An 18,998-nucleotide genomic window follows, 5' to 3' on the forward strand; every position below is an offset into this window, starting at 1 on the left:
ACTGAAGGAACCCGACATCCTAATATCCCATATCTTAGTGGTTAGAGCCTGCTTATGGAAGTGGGAGACTCTGCGCAGAGCACAGGGAATTGAACCTAGGTTGCCCACATCCCAGGTGAGTGCTTTAACTCCTGGAATACATGTTACAAGGGAGGTGTGGTAGCAGCACCACCTCCTCTGGCCGTTTTTTGCAGGGAGCAAGGCAGGTGCCTAACTCATTCCCAGTGCAGATGGGCTGCTGAAGCACTTTAGTGAAGACATTCCTATGCCCACAGCAGAGTTTCTCCCATTGGCATAATTAATCCACCTCCTTGAGAGGTGGTAGCTATGTCAATGGTAGAAGCTCTCCTGTTGACCTAGCACTGTCTATGTGGGGGGCTACGTTGGTATAACTACATTGCTCAGGGGGGTGAAAAATCCACATCCCTGAGCAACGTAGTTAAACTGATGATGGGTCTGTAGCACATACCTGGCCTAAGTGTAGCAGCGCCTACATCGCTTTGTGGATTCCATCCTAGGAATTTATAACAGAAGAGGGAATCATCTCAGCCATGGCTTGCTGCACCTCTTCCTCTAGTCCTAGGAGAGCCCTGGCTGAGGGAAAGGTGTAGGGGACACTGTGTGACTGTGGAGGGAGCTGCAGCCTGGGGGCGGGAGGGAGAGAAGCTAGAAGATGCCAGTATCTTTGGGGAGAATGACACCTTTATTAGTTGTAGACTCCGAATGTTTAGAAACACGGCAATAAAACCTTTTATAAACAAAATAATAATTTTCCTTGGCTACAAGGTTGGCTACAAGAATTGTGCTAGGTCAGACTACTATGGGAGACTGGACTGATAGGCTACCAAAACTGAGATCTGACAAGGGTTTTGAACCACTTGTCACACATTTCTCAGTGTTTTTTGTGTTTGCCAACCTGTGAACTAGAAGGTTAGTCTAGGAGAATGCTGGGTTCACCAGGAGCTCAGGTGCAGTTGGACATTTCTAGAAGGCTGTATGTTCTGAGTATTTTTTTAGACTGAATTATCTGCGTAGTATAAAAAAATCCTTATGTAGAAGTTACCAGTTTGAAAGACAGTGTTGTTTAGTGGATTAAGATTAGGGCTAGGAGTTCTGAGATCTGGGCTGTAGTCTTTATTTTTCCATTGATTTGCTGTCTGGCTTCTGGCAATCATTTAACTGCTCTGTGCCTCAGTTTCCCCATCTCAAAAATTAGGAATAAAATAGTTACTATCTCAAAGGATTGTTGCAAGCACTAATTTAGGTAATATTTTAATGTAAAGAATTAAGTGCTATTGTTTATGGTCCTGTAATTTGCATACAAAAGAGTATGAAACTGATAGTGGCTTACTACTAAAACTGTTTCAAAAGCCCAAGGCAAAACCTACTACTGATATGATGCCATAACAGCTTGCATACTAAATGGGCTCATGCAGAAGATTTTCAAAAGCTCTACAAAAAATACAAAGAGGGATACGGAATGTGACATCATGGAGGTATAAAGAAAGTCAAACTACTCTGTATAATGCCCTTGAAAGCAATTCAGTTATTTCAAAACAGTAGTTTTCAACCTCTCTTCATTTGCAGATCCCTAAACAATTTTGAACGAAGGTGTGGAGCCCTTTGGAAATTTTAGACATAATCTATGGACCCCCAGGGGTGCACGGAACACTTGTTGAAAACCACTGTTCCAAAACAATAACTTACTGCAGAAGTGGCTGCTAAGTTACTGCTGATATAAGTAGTAGTACCATGCCCTCAGCAGAAGTCTGAATCTTTGTACACAATAACAATACTGGTTTTTAGACTGATCAAGAAAAACATATAAGCATACAAATAATCCCATTGAAGTCAATGGGACTGCTCATCGGCTTCTGAGTTAAGGACATGATTAATTGGTTTGCTGGATTGAGGCCTTGGTGATTTCCAAGCATATTAGTGCCATCTGCAAAGGGCAGGAGTGCATGAGTTCCATGTCAAATTGAAAAAGGTTTAAAAAAAATAGCTCACTGCATATTTACAAATGCCTTTGCCCCGTTTCATATGCTATCATGTTTACTGCAGGGCTATGGATCTGTCCTAGCAAGATATCCCTGCTTTTTAGCAGCTCTACTGCCAGTTACTACAGATCACAAATATTCTCTCATGCCTGGATGGCATGTTATGTGCATTAACTTAGTTAATTCTTGTAGAAGATTTCTACAGATCCATGCCCTTGTGTACATTTACTGCAAAGCATATGGCCTTTATCAATTGTGATCCTAGTCTTCATCAGATTACTTGAATTTTGAAAGGTTTTGTGTTCCATTTCTATGATGGTGGACTTTGTATTGTAACATAAGCATCAAGGTCATGGGTCACAAGAACAGTGTTTTCTTTCCAGTCAGCCTGAAACTGACACATTAGATTTATGTTTTGTTCTATTTATTTTAAGCTGATTACATTTTTAACTCCATTCAGTGGGCTTAGAAAATTTGACAAAACACTCCTGAGATTTTAATCAACTTAAACTTACTTAATGGATGAACACTTTGTAAAAACCCCCTGAATGTTTATCAACCAGCATGTACACAAAGCATGGCTCTACCAGTGCCGCTTTACGCTGCTTAGTAAGCTGTCTAGGTTCCAGCCTAGATTAAGTAATTGAACAGTGACTTTGAGAATGGTGGGCTAAAATCTGTGATCCTTAACTGAGAGAAAGTGCTCTATCAATAAGAAAAGGAGTACTTGTGGCACCTTAGAGACTAACAAATTTATTAGAGCATAAGCTTTCGTGAGCTACAGCTCACTTCATCGGATGCTGTAGCTCACGAAAGCTTATGCTCTAATAAATTTGTTAGTCTCTAAGGTGCCACAAGTACTCCTTTTCTTTTTGTGAATACAGACTAACACGGCTGCTACTCTGAAACCTGCTCTATCAATGGGAGTTTTGTAAGATTAAGAATAAAGGGTAAATTTTTTCAATCCTTAATTTTACTCCGGTGTTTTAGATGGATCTTTCATGATAAAGATCAGGACATAATATTTCACTATTGAAAAAACATTTTGTAAGGATACAAACCTAGCTGCATAACTATGAAAGAAGTTAAGAGAATATTTATTATTAGACATTATTAATCTAAACAGTGTGCTTTTGTGAGGAGGGACTGTCCTTTAGTATACTAGTACACTGCCCACCACTATGCGGCCTGCATCCTGATAGGAGTCTCTTAGCACAAATGATTTATTACAAATGATAAATGAGTACAAGATGCAGACTGTATAATACCAAGTAGTCAAAATCTTATCTCCTCTTTTTGAAAACAAATGGAATTGCTTTCAATTTCAGATGTACTAAATTACTTGTCTGAACCCAGGAATGGCCTTCTCACATATTTATGAGTTCTTGGATTCACAATATTTCCGAGCGTGCGGCTACTCCCATTTATCGTCTCCATTGCATTAGATAACAATTGGTGCTCTGGGTCACATTGCCAACTAAGCTATGATTACAACTAGAGTTTCACTGTGTATTGTGCAAGTGTTCAGAATTTTCTGAATATCCACATCTGGTGATGTTGGTTGTTTTTTAAGATTCTTATTATTAACTGATATTGTGGTAGCACGTAGGAATCACAGTTATAGCTCAGGGCCCCACTGTGCTAGGCACTGTATAAACACATCACAGAGATGGTCCCTCCCCAAAGAACTTACTGTGTCTATGACAGCTGTCAAATATTGAAGTTGTCCACAAAATTTTCATGGTAACGCTGTCAGCTATGTGCTCCAGCCCAACGCTTTTGTCATTCCTGGATTAATGTGAAGAATGATTACCTCCATATTTTTCTGCCTTTTAATGCAGGAGCTAAATATTCCCTCTTCATATCCATGGGAGTTTTGACAGAGTTAGAATCAGGGTCAATAAATGTAAAATTATCAGCACCTAATAAAATACATCATAGTCAAACATTTTGAGCCTGATCCTGTAAACCCTGTGTGTGCATAAATCCTATTGAAATCAATAGGACTTCAGATAGGACTGTCAGGGGACCACTGAAATCTGTTAACATATTTGACTGTGTTTCTGAGTGGCATAATGTAATGTGTTTGAACGATGGTGAAAACCTGGGCCATTTGTATCCAATATAGGCACTCGTATTTTTGTTGGGTTCTTACTATTGCTACTGTTTTCCAGAAACCCTGCCTGTGTTCTATTAGCTATCCTGCCAAAAAAAGATAACTTCCTGATCTTTGAGTGAGATCTTGGCAAAATAAACCTTTGAATTTTGCTGCTTTACTCAGGAGCTAGTTGCTGTTCAAATATGAGATTTCTCATTACATATGGGAAGGTCTGTTCCCCTAGAGAGAACCCCTGTTCTTACCACAGAATTAATCCACCACTGCGACACAAAATGGGGAGCAGAATTTGGGGAAGTCATGAAAGGGGTGTGCAGAGGCCACTGCCATAGGAACCCCTTCTGAGATTTTCCTTTGGGGTAGACTACCAGCTATTACATTATTCCTGCACTCCTTCGGCCCTGCTTAGCAGGGTGAACAGCAGATTGACTCTACTGCCACTATGACAGGTTTCAGAGTAGCAGCCGTGTTAGTCTGTATTCGCAAAAAGAAAAGGAGTACTTGTGGCACCTTAGAGACTAACAAATTTATTAGAGCATAAGCTTTCGTGAGCTACAGCTCACTTCATCGGATGCATTTGGTGGAAAAAACAGAGGAGAGATTTATATACACACACACAGAGAACATGAAACAATGGGTTTATCATACACACTGTAAGGAGAGTGATCACTTAAGATAAGCCATCACCAGCAGCAGGGGGGGGAAAGGAGGAAAACCTTTCATGGTGACAAGCAAGGTAGGCTAATTCCAGCAGTTAACAAGAATATCATAGGAACAGTGGGGGGTGGGGTGGGAGGGAGAAATACCATGGGGAAATATTTCAGAGTAGCAGCCAGTGTTAGTCTGTATTCGCAAAAAGAAAAGGAGTACTTGTGGCACCTTAGAGACTTTGTTAGTCTCTAAGGTGCCACAAGTACTCCTTTTCTTCATGGGGAAATAGTTTTACTTTGTGTAATGACTCATCCATTCCCAGTCTCTATTCAAGCCTAAGTTAATTGTATCCAGTTTGCAAATTAATTCCAATTCAGCAGTCTCTCGTTGGAGTCTGTTTTTGAAGCTTTTTTGTTGAAGTATAGCCACTCTTAGGTCTGTGATCGAGTGACCAGAGAGATTGAAGTGTTCTCCAACTGGTTTTTGAATGTTATAATTCTTGACGTCTGATTTGTATCCATTTATTCTTTTATGTAGAGACTGTCCAGTTTGGCCAATGTACATGGCAGAGGGGCATTGCTGGCACATGATGGCATATATCACATTGGTAGATGCGCAGGTGAACGAGTCTCTGATAGTGTGGCTGATGTGATTAGGCCCTATGATGGTATCCCCTGAATACATATGTGGACAGAGTTGGCAACGGGCTTTCTTGCAAGGATAGGTTCCTGGGTTCGTGGTTCTGTTGTGTGGTGTGTGGTTGCTGGTGAGTATTTCCTTCAGATTGGGGGGCTGTCTGTAAGCAAGGACTGGTCTGTCTCCCAAGATCTGTGAGAGTGATGGGTCGTCCTTCAGGATAGGTTGTAGATCCTTGATGATGCGTTGGAGGGGTTTTAGTTGGGGGCTGAAGGTGATGGCTAGTGGCGTTCTGTTGTTTTCTTTGTTGGGCCTGTCCTGTAGTAGGTGACTTCTGGGTACTCTTCTGGCTCTGTCAATCTGTTTCTTCACTTCAGCAGGTGGGTACTGTAGTTGTAGGAATGCATGATAGAGATCTTGTAGGTGTTTGTCTCTGTCTGAGGGGTTGGAGGAAATGCGGTTATATCGTAGCGCTTGGCTGTAGACAATGGATCGAGTGGTATGATCTGGATGAAAGCTAGAGGCATGTAGGTAGGAATAGCGGTCAGTAGGTTTCCGATATAGGGTGGTGTTTATGTGACCATCGCTTATTAGCACCGTAGTGTCCAGGAAGTGGATCTCTTGTGTGGACTGGTCCAGGCTGAGGTTGATGGTGGGATGGAAATTGTTGAAATCATGGTGGAATTCCTCAAGAGCTTCTTTTCCATGGGTCCAGATGATGAAGATGTCATCAATGTAGCGCAAGTAGAGTAGGGGCATTAGGGGACGAGAGCTGAGGAAGTGTTGTTCTAAGTCAGCCATAAAAATGTTGGCATACTGTGTGGCCATGCGGGTACCCATCGCAGTGCCGCTGATTTGAAGGTATACATTGTCACCAAATGTGAAATAGTTATGGGTGAGGACAAAGTCACAAAGTTCAGCCACCAGGTTAGCCGTGACAGCATCGGGGATACTGTTCCTGACGGCTTGTAGGAACAGGCAACAAAGCCCGTTGCCAACTCTGTCCACATATCTATTCAGGGGATACCATCATAGGGCCTAATCACATCAGCCACACTATCAGAGGCTCATTCACCTGCGCATCTACCAATGTGATATATGCCATCATGTGCCAGCAATGCCCCTCTGCCATGTACATTGGCCAAACTGGACAGTCTCTACGTAAAAGAATGAATGGACACAAATCAGACGTCAAGAATTATACCATTCAAAAACCAGTTGGAGAACACTTCAATCTCTCTGGTCACTCGATTACAGACCTAAGAGTGGCTATCCTTCAACAAAAAAGCTTCAAAAACAGACTCCAACGAGAGACTGCTGAATTGGAATTAATTTGCAAACTGGATACAATTAACTTAGGCTTGAATAGAGACTGGGAATGGATGAGTCATTACACAAAGTAAAACTATTTCCCCATGGTATTTCTCCCCCCACCCCACCCCCCACTGTTCCTCTGATATTCTTGTTAACTGCTGGAATTAGCCTACCTTGCTTGTCACCATGAAAGGTTTTCCTCTTCCCCCCCCCCCCCCCCCCCCCCCGCTGCTGGTGATGGCTTATCTTAAGTGATCGCTCTCCTTACAGTGTGTATGATAAACCCATTGTTTCATGTTCTCTGTGTGTGTGTATATATATATATAAATCTCTCCTGTTTTTTCCACCAAATGCATCCGATGAAGTGAGCTGTAGCTCACGAAAGCTTATGCTCTAATAAATTTGTTAGTCGCTAAGGTGCCACAAGTACTCCTTTTCTTTTTACTGCCACTATGTGGCTAAGTGGGAGGATTCACTCGTGTCAAGACAAGCTGCTCAGGCAGGCACTGGGGAGAGAAACTTGGCCCTAATGTTGTTCTCATTAACACTCATATAACTTATTTTTGTAAGTTGAATTTTAAATTCATGTAAAACAGCCCTGGAAACCAGAGCTCTTGTGGTCCTTGTCTTCACAAGGAAAATCATGTCTGTTTTTCCACCAGCAGTGCAGCTCCAGTGATGATGGGGGTTGCAGGGGAGGAACCAATCTTTCTAGTGTAGATGCACTCAACTGTGCATAGAACAGGAATAACCCAGTCAATACATGGGCAAGTTTCTCCCTCAAGCTACCCTGCAAAAGCTCATTTTCTTGTAAATTGAATGAGATTCTCACATGTGTAATGCTTGAATTCCCTTCCTTAAAAATCCATTTGGATACAAGTCATTTTTTAAACAGAGTTCCCTATTACCTGCTAGTGGAAGTTCTAGTTAATCAATGGCATAATGTGGCCCTGTGGGAGGAGTGAGCATGGATCTTTGAAGCGATTGGCAAGTCTTTTCCTCTCCCCAACGGCACATCACCCTATGGCATACTCCCTCCAGTTTGGGACCAAATTCTGCCTGTGAATATCTACTAGGCTGCTATTAGGATGTTAGAGATTTCATCTGTGTGCATACCAGCTGAGGATGTGTCCCAGAATCTGTCTTGTAAAGTCAAACCAGAGTGTACATATTAAATATGATTACATTATTTTGTTTGCTTGAATATTCTGTTAGGTATGCTGAAAACAGAGCAAGTGCTGAACTTTTTTTTTTTTTTTGGTATGCATTTTAGGGTTTGATTCTCTGGTCATTTAACCTCACTAAAAATCAATGGGACTCTTTTCAATGGACTTTAGTCCTGGCTTATACCAATGTGACAACTGAATGATGCCCTAAAATCTGGAACAATGGTGTAAAAATGTGCCCTTGTATCATATTACATCAACAAATTAAGCCTTTGTATCAACTAAGCCCATTTTATTCAAATAAACTGGTTTTCCATTTCCACAAAATGAAATCTTAACACTTTTATTCAGTATGCAAACACACCCATTTACACTGTCTTGCAAAATACATGCACTAACAAGTAATTTTTAAAAAGCCAAAATATCACCCCAATACATGTTTAGTTTAAAATTATAAAATCTACAGTAGTTCTATACATTTTGTTGATAATATTTTAAATAAAGAAATTAAAAACTACAACTATTTTATATACAGACAACATACATTGTTAGAATAACAAACTCTTAAAATAATGACAGGTTTCAGAGTAGCAGCCGTGTTAGTCTGTATTCGCAAAAAGAAAAGGAGTACTTTTAGTCTCTAAGGTGCCACAAGTACTCCTTTTCTTTTTTCTTAAAATAATATTACATAGATTCAGAGTGCTGACTGTGAGTAAAGAAAAAACACAGTATCTTCAACATTGAGCCTGACCTTGCTATTCTCACTAGTAGTCCCATTTGGACTCCAACTAAAGATTGGATGTTTTGCATTGACTTCATTGGGAGCATGATGATCAGACTCAAGTCAATGGGCCTACTCATGTGAGAAAGGGTTAGAGAATCAGGCACACAGTTGATACACTGAGTCAGTAAGATTTTGTCATTGAATTCAAAAAAAGTAGAACTGGGCTCTGAATACTTGTTTAGACTTTTAACAAGGATTCCACTGAAAATGACAAGCTCTGATTTTTAATTTTCATTTCTGAACAACATTCTTGGGATATTCTAGCTAAGTGTCCGAGGTTCTCCTTTGCCACAGAACACTTATTTTTCACATGTTGGCTCACATGCTGTTTTTCTGGTATGGAAGGATCATTTTGTAAGATAAAACCTTCTGAGCCAATGCCCTGCTTCTGGTTGGACACAAAATGTTCTTTACCTTTTTCAAAACTTGCTTGTGTTTTTGTTGCCTTCAATCTCAAATTGCTCTGAAAGGATCCAAGTTCTTTGGATAAAATATTGGCCTGAGCCAGCTCCTTACACACTTGTGCATATTTCTCTGCATTCTTAGTAAAGGTATATTTCTGTAAAAGGTTACTTTCGATTTGACCTGATGTAAAAGTAGTTACATTTGGCAGGAAAAAATCTCTAGTCTGAAAAAGCATAGTGCTTGAATGTATCAAAGGAAACCAAACATTTATCAAATTGTGGTTAAAATATGTTGAGTCACAAAGCTGGCTGTGTCCAATCCTAAATGGGTTTGTTTCTGTGCCTGGTAAAAAGTCTTCATTTGGTCTTTGTAGACTTTGAGCTACAGCTAATTCCTTTAGTTCTCTCTGCCTAAGTTCTCTCTCCAGCATTATGCATTCCAGCTCTTTATCTGCAAATGTTCTTCGTTTTCTCATTCTCTCACTCAAGTTAGAAAAGAGGACTTGGCTTTCCTGTGAAGGAGGTTTATACCCTAGGAGAACAAATGAAAAGCTTCCTTTAGTACTCTTATCATTATCATTATCATCATCATCATCATTTGATCATTACTGTAGTGTACTGTAGATCCTAGCTAAGATCAGGGTCCCTTTGTGTTAGATGCTGTGCAAACATGTAGTAACAGACATCTCTGGACCCTGCCTGGAAGAGTTTATGGTCTAACTAGACAAGTCAGACAAAGGATGAGAGGGAAAATGCAGAGAAGGAAAGTAACTTGCCCAGGTTCCTAATTCCTAGTCCAGTGCTCTGTCTGGTACACCATGCTGTCCCATAGACTAAGAATTTATCTTAATGGACTAATTATTTTAGTGCCTCCTAGAAACATTTGTTGAAAGGTTTTTATTAATTTAAAAAACAAACAGTCACATAGATTTGACTTCATTTTTACATGGATCGTGTAACGGATAACTTGTCTAACCCTCTGAATAGTCTGGACTATCTAACAAAGATAGAAATTAGAAAGTAGAAACATATTTTTGATCATTAGCAGACATAGAATCATAGAAATTAGAGTTGGAAGAGACCTCAGGAGGTCATCTAATACAACTCCCTTCTCAAAGCAGGACCAACCCCAACTAAATCATCCCAGCCAGGGCTTTGTCAAGCCGGGCCTTAAAAACCTCTAAGGATGGAGATTCCACCACCTCCTGAGGTAACCCATTCTAGTGCTTCACCACCGTCTTAGTGAAATAGTTTTTCCTAATATCCAACCTAGACCTCCCCCACTGCAATTTGAGACCATTGCTTCTTGTTCCATAATCTGCCACCACTGAGAACAGCCTAGATCCATCCTCTTTGGAACCCCCCTTCAGGTAGTTGAAGGCTGCTATCAAATCCCCCCCTCAGTCTTCTCTTCTGCAGACTAAATAACCCCAGTTCCCTCACCCTCTCCTCGTAAGTCATGATCCTTGTCCTCTATTTGCAAAAAGTTTACTAGCAAGGCTAGGATTTTATGTTTAAATGGAACTACACCTTTGCATTACGATTAAGATTTAAATAACTATTCAGTGCTATAAAATGTACAAGGGGCTTTACAAACATAGGACCTGAGCATTCTCACTCCTGTCAATGCAGGTAACATAGCTTCTTGCCTGTGGCCCTACTACGTCCATCACTGACAATATTTTAGGAACATAGGAATTATCGTAATGGATCAGACCAATGCTCTGTATGGTCCAGTATCCTGTCTTTTACAGTGCCCAGGACCATCTGTTTCAGAAGACACTTATAGAAGAACATACCCAAAAGGAAAAGTTTCTTCCTAAGTCAAAATGAAAAAATAATGAATTTTTCAGTTCAGGGGCTGAATGAATCCCCCAAAGAAATCCAAACCAATTCAAATCAAAACAATGTAATTTTTTCATCAAATCAAATCAGATTGTTTTGAATTAACCAAATCTTCCCCCCCCCCCCAAGTTTTTTTGTTTCAATTCAGCTAATTCAGGTGTCTTCCCTTTTTTTGGTTGTGTGTTGTTGTTGGGTTTCTTTTTTAAATGCTATTTCAAATCAGAGTTGAAACAAAACATTTCTACTTTTTCAAAATAAAAAGTCTAAATGAAATGTTGACTTGTTCCAAAAAATAAATACAATGCAACCAAAACTGTCAATTTGATAGGTTTTTTCCTGAAAAAAACCCACATTTTTCTATGAAAGAATTTTTTGAGAATTTCGCCCAGCTCTATGCCTAATCCCCATTCAATTCACACACTAAGACTAAAAGGAACCATTATGATATTCTAATCTGACCTGCATAACACAGGCTATAGAATTTTACCTCATAATTCCTTCATCAAGTCCAAATACAATGTGGTTGAACTAGGACATATCTTTTTAGAGAGACATTCAGTCTTGATTTAAAGATTTCAAAATGACTGAATCCATGACATCCCTTGCTAGTCTGTTCTAATAGTTAATTGCCCAGACTGTCAAAATTTTTCACTTTTGGCCTTGTCTACACATATTTGCACCAGTTTAAACTGGACAGGGCACTTGTTTTGGTTTAACAGTAACACGTTTAATTTTAGCTTAAATCTGTTCCTCAACTGAAATATGGGGATGTACTCTACCTTGAGACAGAGAGCATCCTTCTTGGAAATTCCAAAGGCCAATTGTTACAGAGGCTAATTTGGGATGGCCATAGGATGACTAGATGACAAGAACAAAATATTGGAACACATGGGGGGGCAGCCACAGGCTCACGCCCTGCCCCCCTGGCCAGCTCTAGGTTTTTTGCCGCCCCAAGGTTTGTTTTTTTTTTGTTTTTTTTTAAAAAAAAGGCCAGAGTGCTGCCGAAGCAAAATATTGGGACAAATGGTGTCCCAACCATACATCGGTCAGGACGTGGGACAAACAACTATCAGGACATCTGGTCACCCTAGATGGACAGTGTCACAAAAGGAGAATGTAGAAGTGTAATGCAACCACTGATGACAATGGAGCTGGTGGGTGTTCAGCAATTGAAAACCTGGCTACTTGTTTAGGTAGCTAAACACAGATTTACTATAGGAGCCTAACTAGTGTACTATACTCATATGTTCAGTAGGTCATCCGGTTTTCACATTTGCAGGAGTAGTGAAGAAATACAACAGAATTTAAATCAAATATCAAACTACAGATTATTTAACAGGGGACACAGCAGCCATGTGATTTTTTAAAATTTTTGTGCGTTGTATCATTAAGGGCCAGATTGCCGAGTATCTATCTTACACTACAGGCAGCCTCTCTGAAGTAGGGTACTACTCTACATGAGTAAGTATCACAATCTAGTCCTAAATAAGTGTGCTAAAATTAAAATCAACATATCCCTGTCATATTGATTTAGTGTAAATAAAACAGATATAGGAAGGACTTTGTGTTGATATGCATTTGTTTAAAAAAAAAAAATCCTGATTCAACAACATGCTTAACTACATGCCTGACTTTAAACACAAGAACAGTCCTGTGGAATTCAATGGGACTACTCACATGCTCCAAGTTAGGCATAAGTATCTTGCCAAGTTGAGGCCTTAGATAGACAGATTCTTACCTGCCGGTATGCTTTTGGTCCAGGTGTTGGTATTCTTGGGATACTGCTGATAGTTTAATCTGCAACTGGTTGATAGCAGAGAATGTTCATCTTCATCTTTCTTAACCTGTGCCGAGTCATTGAAAGAGAAAAGAAGATAAACCACACAATCCATTTTAGGCCATGTCTATACTATGGGCGCCACAGTGACATGGCCACACCATTGTAGCTATACTGGACACCCCCTAATGCAGACACAGACTACCGCAATGGAAGGGGTTTTTCCATGGCTGTAGGAACTACACTACCACTAGTGATTGTAGCTAGGTTGATGGAAACATTCTTCCATCAACATAGCTGTGCCTACAGCAGAGGCTAGATTGGGCTAGCTACTTCAGTCAGCAGTGTGGATTTTTCACACCTCTGAGCATCATAGCCATGTTGAACTAAGTTTTAAGTGTTGATTGAGGGCTTATGTTTTCATTACTAAGATACTACTAAAGTTAGTATAGTAAGAATATTGAAAGTATTTTGAAGGGTGGGGGAAAATATCACTTCAAATGAAGAAAAAAATGTTAGGATCCTATTTTGTGAATACTGAGTATGCACTCAACCTTGTTAAATGTAATGCTTGTTAGAAACTTAATCTAGCTACCTGAATAAACACTCATTCTGTTGCCAATTTAAGAAAGGGAAATAACTTTTGTCCATTACTCCATCCTCCTTTACACCACTAAGGAATTACAACAGGATTCTGCCAATAAAAAGCAGACTTGCTACTGCACCATGATTTCATTCAACAGGAGATTGTTCAGAACATCACAATCTACATTTCCTTTTCCAATAGGATAGCAAATTCTTTTGGAAAATGCTTGTCAGGCTGGCCTATTGGTACTTCCCTCAGTCCTTTAATACCAAGATAAATTACAGAGGAACTGAGACTTCAACCCTGAAGTTTGAAGTTTGTTTGGGGCTGCAGTCTAATTCTACAGAAATAATGCATTAACAGTACTATTTTTGTATACACACAGCAGCATTAAAGAGTCCGGATCCTACAGTTCATACTGAATACCCTGAGACAAGGTGGGTGAGGCAATATCTTTTATTGGACCAACTTCTGTTGGTAATAGAGACAAGCTTTTGAGCTTAACCCAGAGCTCCATTTTCTTGAAGCCTAAGTAAAGCAATTACATAGTAAGAAATACCTATGCCAAGATGTTTAAGAACAAAAGTTTAAGGGAAAAATAATGATACTTTGTAAAGTCCTTTGTGATCTACTGATGAAAAGTGCTATGTAAGAGCTAAGTATTTCATAATACATTTAGGTTCTGACATCCATATTTGGGCATCTAAGTACCTGGATCCGTTATCAAGAGTGCTGAACACCCATGGAAGTCAGTGGAGTTGGTGGGTGTTTGGCACTTGAAAATCTGGCTACTTGTTTAAGTAGCTAAATACAGATTTATGGTAGGAGCCGAAGTAGTGTATTATATGTTCAGCATTTATCCAGTTTTCAAATTTGCAAGAATATTTAACAAATCCAATAAAATGTTAATTAACCTTTATCATCCTAAAATGTACTCCTTACAGTGTGTATAAAACCCATTGTTTCATATTCTCTGTGTGTGTGTATATAAATCCCCACTGTATTTTCCACCGAATGCATCCGATGAAGTGAGCCGTAGCTCACGAAAGCTTATGCTCTAATAAATTTGTTAGTCTCTAAGGTGCCACAAGTCCTCCTTTTCTTTTTTGCTAAAATGTACTAAAACTTCAGCCAGGGCCCCAAAGGGCAAGGCTGTACAAAACTAAACCAAGCAGGGGCCAGGGGTAGAGCTACTGCTAATGTAACGCTAACTCTTACCCAGTGCGTTTCATCCAGCGAACTCAAACCACTTTACCCAGGAGGGCAGCACCATTATCTATCCCCATTTTACAGAGGGGGAAACTGAGGCACACCGGGGCCAGGAACAGAACCCAGCTCGCCTGAGTCCTTTAACAACTCTCAATACAACATTTACCTCACCAGGCGGGAGATTTACCACTCCCCTCCCGGACTCTACCTTCCGCCACTGCAGCCCTGCCTCAGCGCCGCTGCTTCCGCCCGCGCCCGGCGGCGAGGGGCTGCCCCGTGCTCACCTGCCCGGCGCGCTGCTGCCGCCGCAGAGCCACCTGCGCGGCCGTCACGCGCTGCCGCTCCAGCACCAGGCGGCAGGCGGCGCACGCGCAGTCCCGCCACCGGCACAGCCGCTTGTGGCCCTTCAGGCCGGACACCACGCCGTGGTTCCTGCAGCGCGCGCACTTGGGCACCCGGCACGAGCGCCGGCCCGCGGCCCCGCGCTGGGCCGGAGAGCCGCTGCGCCGCCCTTGCTCCAGCTCCCCGGGCGGCATCCGGCCCCCCCGCGGCAGCCCCAGCCCGCGGAGCGCAGGGGAAGCGAGTCCTCTGCCCGGGCTGCCTCAGGCACTAACTTCAGCGGGATGGGGCGTCCCCGCTCCTGCGGCGGCTGCTCCCCTCTACAGCCGGGCTGGCGTTGGCACCGCCTGCTCCTTGAGCTTGCCGTGCCGCGGCTCCTGCCATGCCCCCCGCTCAGCCCAGCCTTTAATGACGGGCCAGGCAGGCCCGCGCTAGACCTTGACGTCAGCGGCCTCCCCCTCCAAGACGGGGGGGGGAGGGGGGCAGCACCGGCGGCGCAGCAGGCGGCGGCAGTAGTGGCTCCCTCGGGGCAGGGAGCCTTCAGCCCGGCCCCTGGGCAGACACCCGCACCCCCCTCTGCTGCCTTAGCCAGAGCAGGTAGGTGAGCTGATAGCTTGAATTGGACCAGCTTCTGTGGGTGAGCAAGACAAGCTTTGCAGCTGCCCAGAGCTCTGCTTCAGGTCTGGGACACTAACTCAGGGGGTCACTGCACAATACAAGGTTTGAACAAATTGTTTCGCAAAAGTAGGGCCCATTGGTTCTAGTCATGGGGGGGAAGGAAGAGAGGGGAGGGGAAAAGGTAACTGGGGGTGGGGGTTGTTAGTGGGTTATAGATTGTTGTAATAAGAAGTAAGCCCAGTGTTTCTATTCAGTCCATGGTTTGTAGTGTCTAGCCAAGTGTCTTTAAATTCCCAGGCTCATCTTTTGAAAGTTTTGTGCAGGTTGTCTTTGAAGGTGAGGACTGATTGGTCTGATACAGAGTGATGGCTGTGTGAGAAGTGTTCTCCCACAGGTGATGTGGTGTGTTTATCACATTTCCCTTCTTTGTCAACTCCCCAGAGTGCATTGACAGCTCCAGGATTCAGCTCTTTCCTGCTTGGAAAGAGGAAGGGCTCAGTTCCCAACTGTCTTCCAAAACCTAGGAATCCCCTCCTGTTGGAACACAGGCTCCCTGTGCTCTGTAGGTGCCACAGCACACCTGATTTTTATTACCACCTGCCTGCTGTTACAGTATAAATCAGCAGTATTAGGATTGAGTAAAATAGGCTGATTTGTTCCTTTCTTCTTTCCAAGAATATGAGCAACTATTTTTATAGTTTTATAGAAAAAGGCATTGGAGTGTAATAGTAAACTCCCTGATGAGACCCTGGAAGTTCAAAACAGTTACTTAAAATCCAAATAAAGTTAGAAACCTGGGCAAAGCAGGAGCATTCTAAGCAACTTCCCCCCTGCCCCTTCTCCAACAAATGTCTCCTTCATCTGGCCACCTAACAGAACAAATCTGTCTAGATGAAAGGTTGGGTTGTGGTCAGCCTAGCTGAGAGTCTGAAATGTAGTACATTCAGTGATGCTTAGAGAGTGAATGGAATCAAAGATGTTTTGAGATTGATCAAGCTGTGCTTCTGTTTGCAGTGTTGAAGAAGAGATCTGTGTAGATCAAAAGCTTGTCTCTTTCACCAACAGAAATCGGTTCTATAAAGGATATTACCTCTCCCACCTTGTCATCTGAGACTTAGATCTTTTTAATTCTTCAGTCAGCTGCACACACATCTTTACACGTTACATTTTGCTGTGTGTGAGAGAGGTGTGGTATGAGCACAGAAGTGGGAGCCAGTAGTCCAGATTTTAACTCCAGGCATGACAGTGTCTCCATGTGTGACGTGCAAATCATTTAATCCCCGTGCTTCCATTTTTCTATGGGCCAATGGAGATTATACATTTATCACAGGGGGGCTGTGTGAATTAATAGCCCATGTTTTAAAAAGTAACTAGTAATTTTGAGTGCCACAATTTTTTAGGTTTCAGAGTGGTAGCCGTGTTAGTCTGTATCAGCAAAAAGAACGAGGAGTACTTGTGGCACTTTAGAGACTAACAAATTTGTTTGAGCATATTTGTTAGTCTATAGGGTGCCAAAAGTACTCCCCGTTCTTTTTACAATTTTTTAGGTTTCCAATTTGAAACACTGTTTGAAGGGGGTCTGATTTTCAGAAGGTGGATGCTTAGCATTTTCTGTTTATGGTACTGTAATGTCACGTACCCTGCATGAGAAAGATCTGCTAAAATTTCAAGATGGACTTTCAGGGCTGTCTAAATTACACTAGAGACTGCAGGCCAGCTCAGGATTGGAAATGCACAAAGCTGCTTTAAAGCTACCAGAGCCCCCTACCTCCACTCCCTGGGCTATGAGCTCTGAGATGCCCCTCTTAAAGGATGAAGAGGAGTTATTTGATGTAATGCACTGGTGTAACTAGGAGCAGCAGGATAGAATTAAGAAAAGAAAAAAATGAGCTTGAGTATATCAGAAAAAAGCTCCTGACTATAAATTTGTGATAGGGAGTATAGTCTCCTGAGTTCCAACAGATATGCTGGAAGTCCCAACACATGGGATTTTTAAAACTATACAGAACAAAACACTGAACAATATACTGCAGGAAACAAACCTACATTGGTAAGCAGATGGATTGGGCGACCAGTAGGTCTTTTCCATCTCTAACTTTTATGAAACTATGCTGCACTATGACTTGTGACTTTCCCCAAAGTTAAACAAAATGTCCCTTGTTGCTCATTCTCTTACACAGTATGCTGTCATATACTAACATATCTGCTTTCAAGACCCATCTGTGCCATATTTTGCAATTTACTTTATGTACATATATGATTTTTCCCCTTCCCCATCTCTACTTATAATACCTCTTTTGGACAGGCACAGTCATTTGTTTTCTTATAGCCCTGGGCACTAGGGCTGTGCTCACCTGGAGAGAGCCAGACTGGAAGTTAAGACTAAGAACAGGAAGGATTTTTTACTCTGAAGTAGTGTAGTAGGGTAATAATACCGTCATTAAATCAAAATGGCACCAGTGATAAAGAATCTAAGTCAGAAAGTTTAAGGAAGTTGAAGTTATTCTCACTGGAAAAAGACTCCAAGATGTCCTAAGGGGCAAATTCTGCTCTCAGTCTACCCGATTATAACCAGAATAACTCCAGAATTTGGAGACTATCCAATCATATTTAGTTATACTGGGGTAACTAAGATAAGAAGGTGGCATGATTCCCCCACTTAGTTAAATTTTCAAAACAAGAACCTTTGTGCTTTCTCCCATGCTGCCCTTCATGCCCCATAAATATTTAAAACTCTGCTTCACTACCCCGGTACCCAAGCGAGCTAGATTAAAAATAGCTAGGGTATGTCTACAAAACTGCAGTCACACCCTGTGTTTGCAGTGTGTAGACATACCCATAGTCCCATTGAAACCAGTATAGCTGCTTGTGAGAGTCATGTGCTCAGCCAGGTGAGGGAGAGTTCCACTGTGTGGCCCTATGTGATGAAATCATTGCTCTAATGAAGGACTGTACTGAACTAAGGTTTCAGAGTAGCAGCCGTGTTAGTCTGTATTCGCAAAAAGAAAAGGAGTACTTGTGGCACCTTAGAGACTAACAAATTTATTAGAGCATAAGCTTTCGTGAGCTACAGCTCACTTCATTGGATGCATCCGATGAAGTGAGCTGTAGCTCACGAAAGCTTATGCTCTAATAAATTTGTTAGTCTTTAAGGTGCCACAAGTACTCCTTTTCTTTGTACTGAACTAAGTTGTTTAGTGATGCTCTGATTTTAAGAATAGATTCCACAAGACCTTCCCTTAAGTTTAGATCCCTCTTGAAACATTTTGGCAGAAACAACACTGGCATAGCTCTGTGACTAATGCTAACATTGCAGTAGTTAAAATACTTTCTGAAAAATAGGAAAACCAGAGAGATTTGCCTGTGAAGAATGATTTAAAGTTTCCGCTGTTCCAGAGTAGGTATTTTTCACATTATAAATGGTTCAGTCATTGAAATTATTTTTTTAAAGGGGAGGTAGAAATTTTTCCAGCAAACTGTTGACTTCATTTGTCAGCAATTAAATAGTTCTTCAGTTAGCTGGATTAACTGTTCAAAATTAAGTATTCATTAA

General features: G+C 41.6%; 1 protein-coding gene across 1 annotated transcript; it reads right to left on the reverse strand.

Annotated features, from left to right (window-relative positions):
- Positions 1 to 8,463: 8,463 nt before the first annotated feature.
- LOC119860142 lies at positions 8,464 to 15,335 on the reverse strand. Its single transcript, XM_043520302.1, has 4 exons — positions 15,084 to 15,335; positions 14,773 to 15,052; positions 12,655 to 12,760; positions 8,464 to 9,603 (listed from the first exon to the last, which is right to left on the reverse strand). The coding sequence occupies exons 2-4, from the start codon at positions 15,022 to 15,024 to the stop codon at positions 8,846 to 8,848; spliced, it is 1,116 nt and encodes a 371-aa protein (XP_043376237.1). The 5' UTR covers positions 15,025 to 15,052; positions 15,084 to 15,335; the 3' UTR covers positions 8,464 to 8,845.
- Between the last annotated feature and the right edge of the window lie 3,663 nt (positions 15,336 to 18,998).

The sequence above is a fragment of the Dermochelys coriacea genome, chromosome 8, assembly GCF_009764565.3.
Source record: "Dermochelys coriacea isolate rDerCor1 chromosome 8, rDerCor1.pri.v4, whole genome shotgun sequence".
Taxonomy (NCBI): Eukaryota; Metazoa; Chordata; order Testudines; family Dermochelyidae; genus Dermochelys; species Dermochelys coriacea.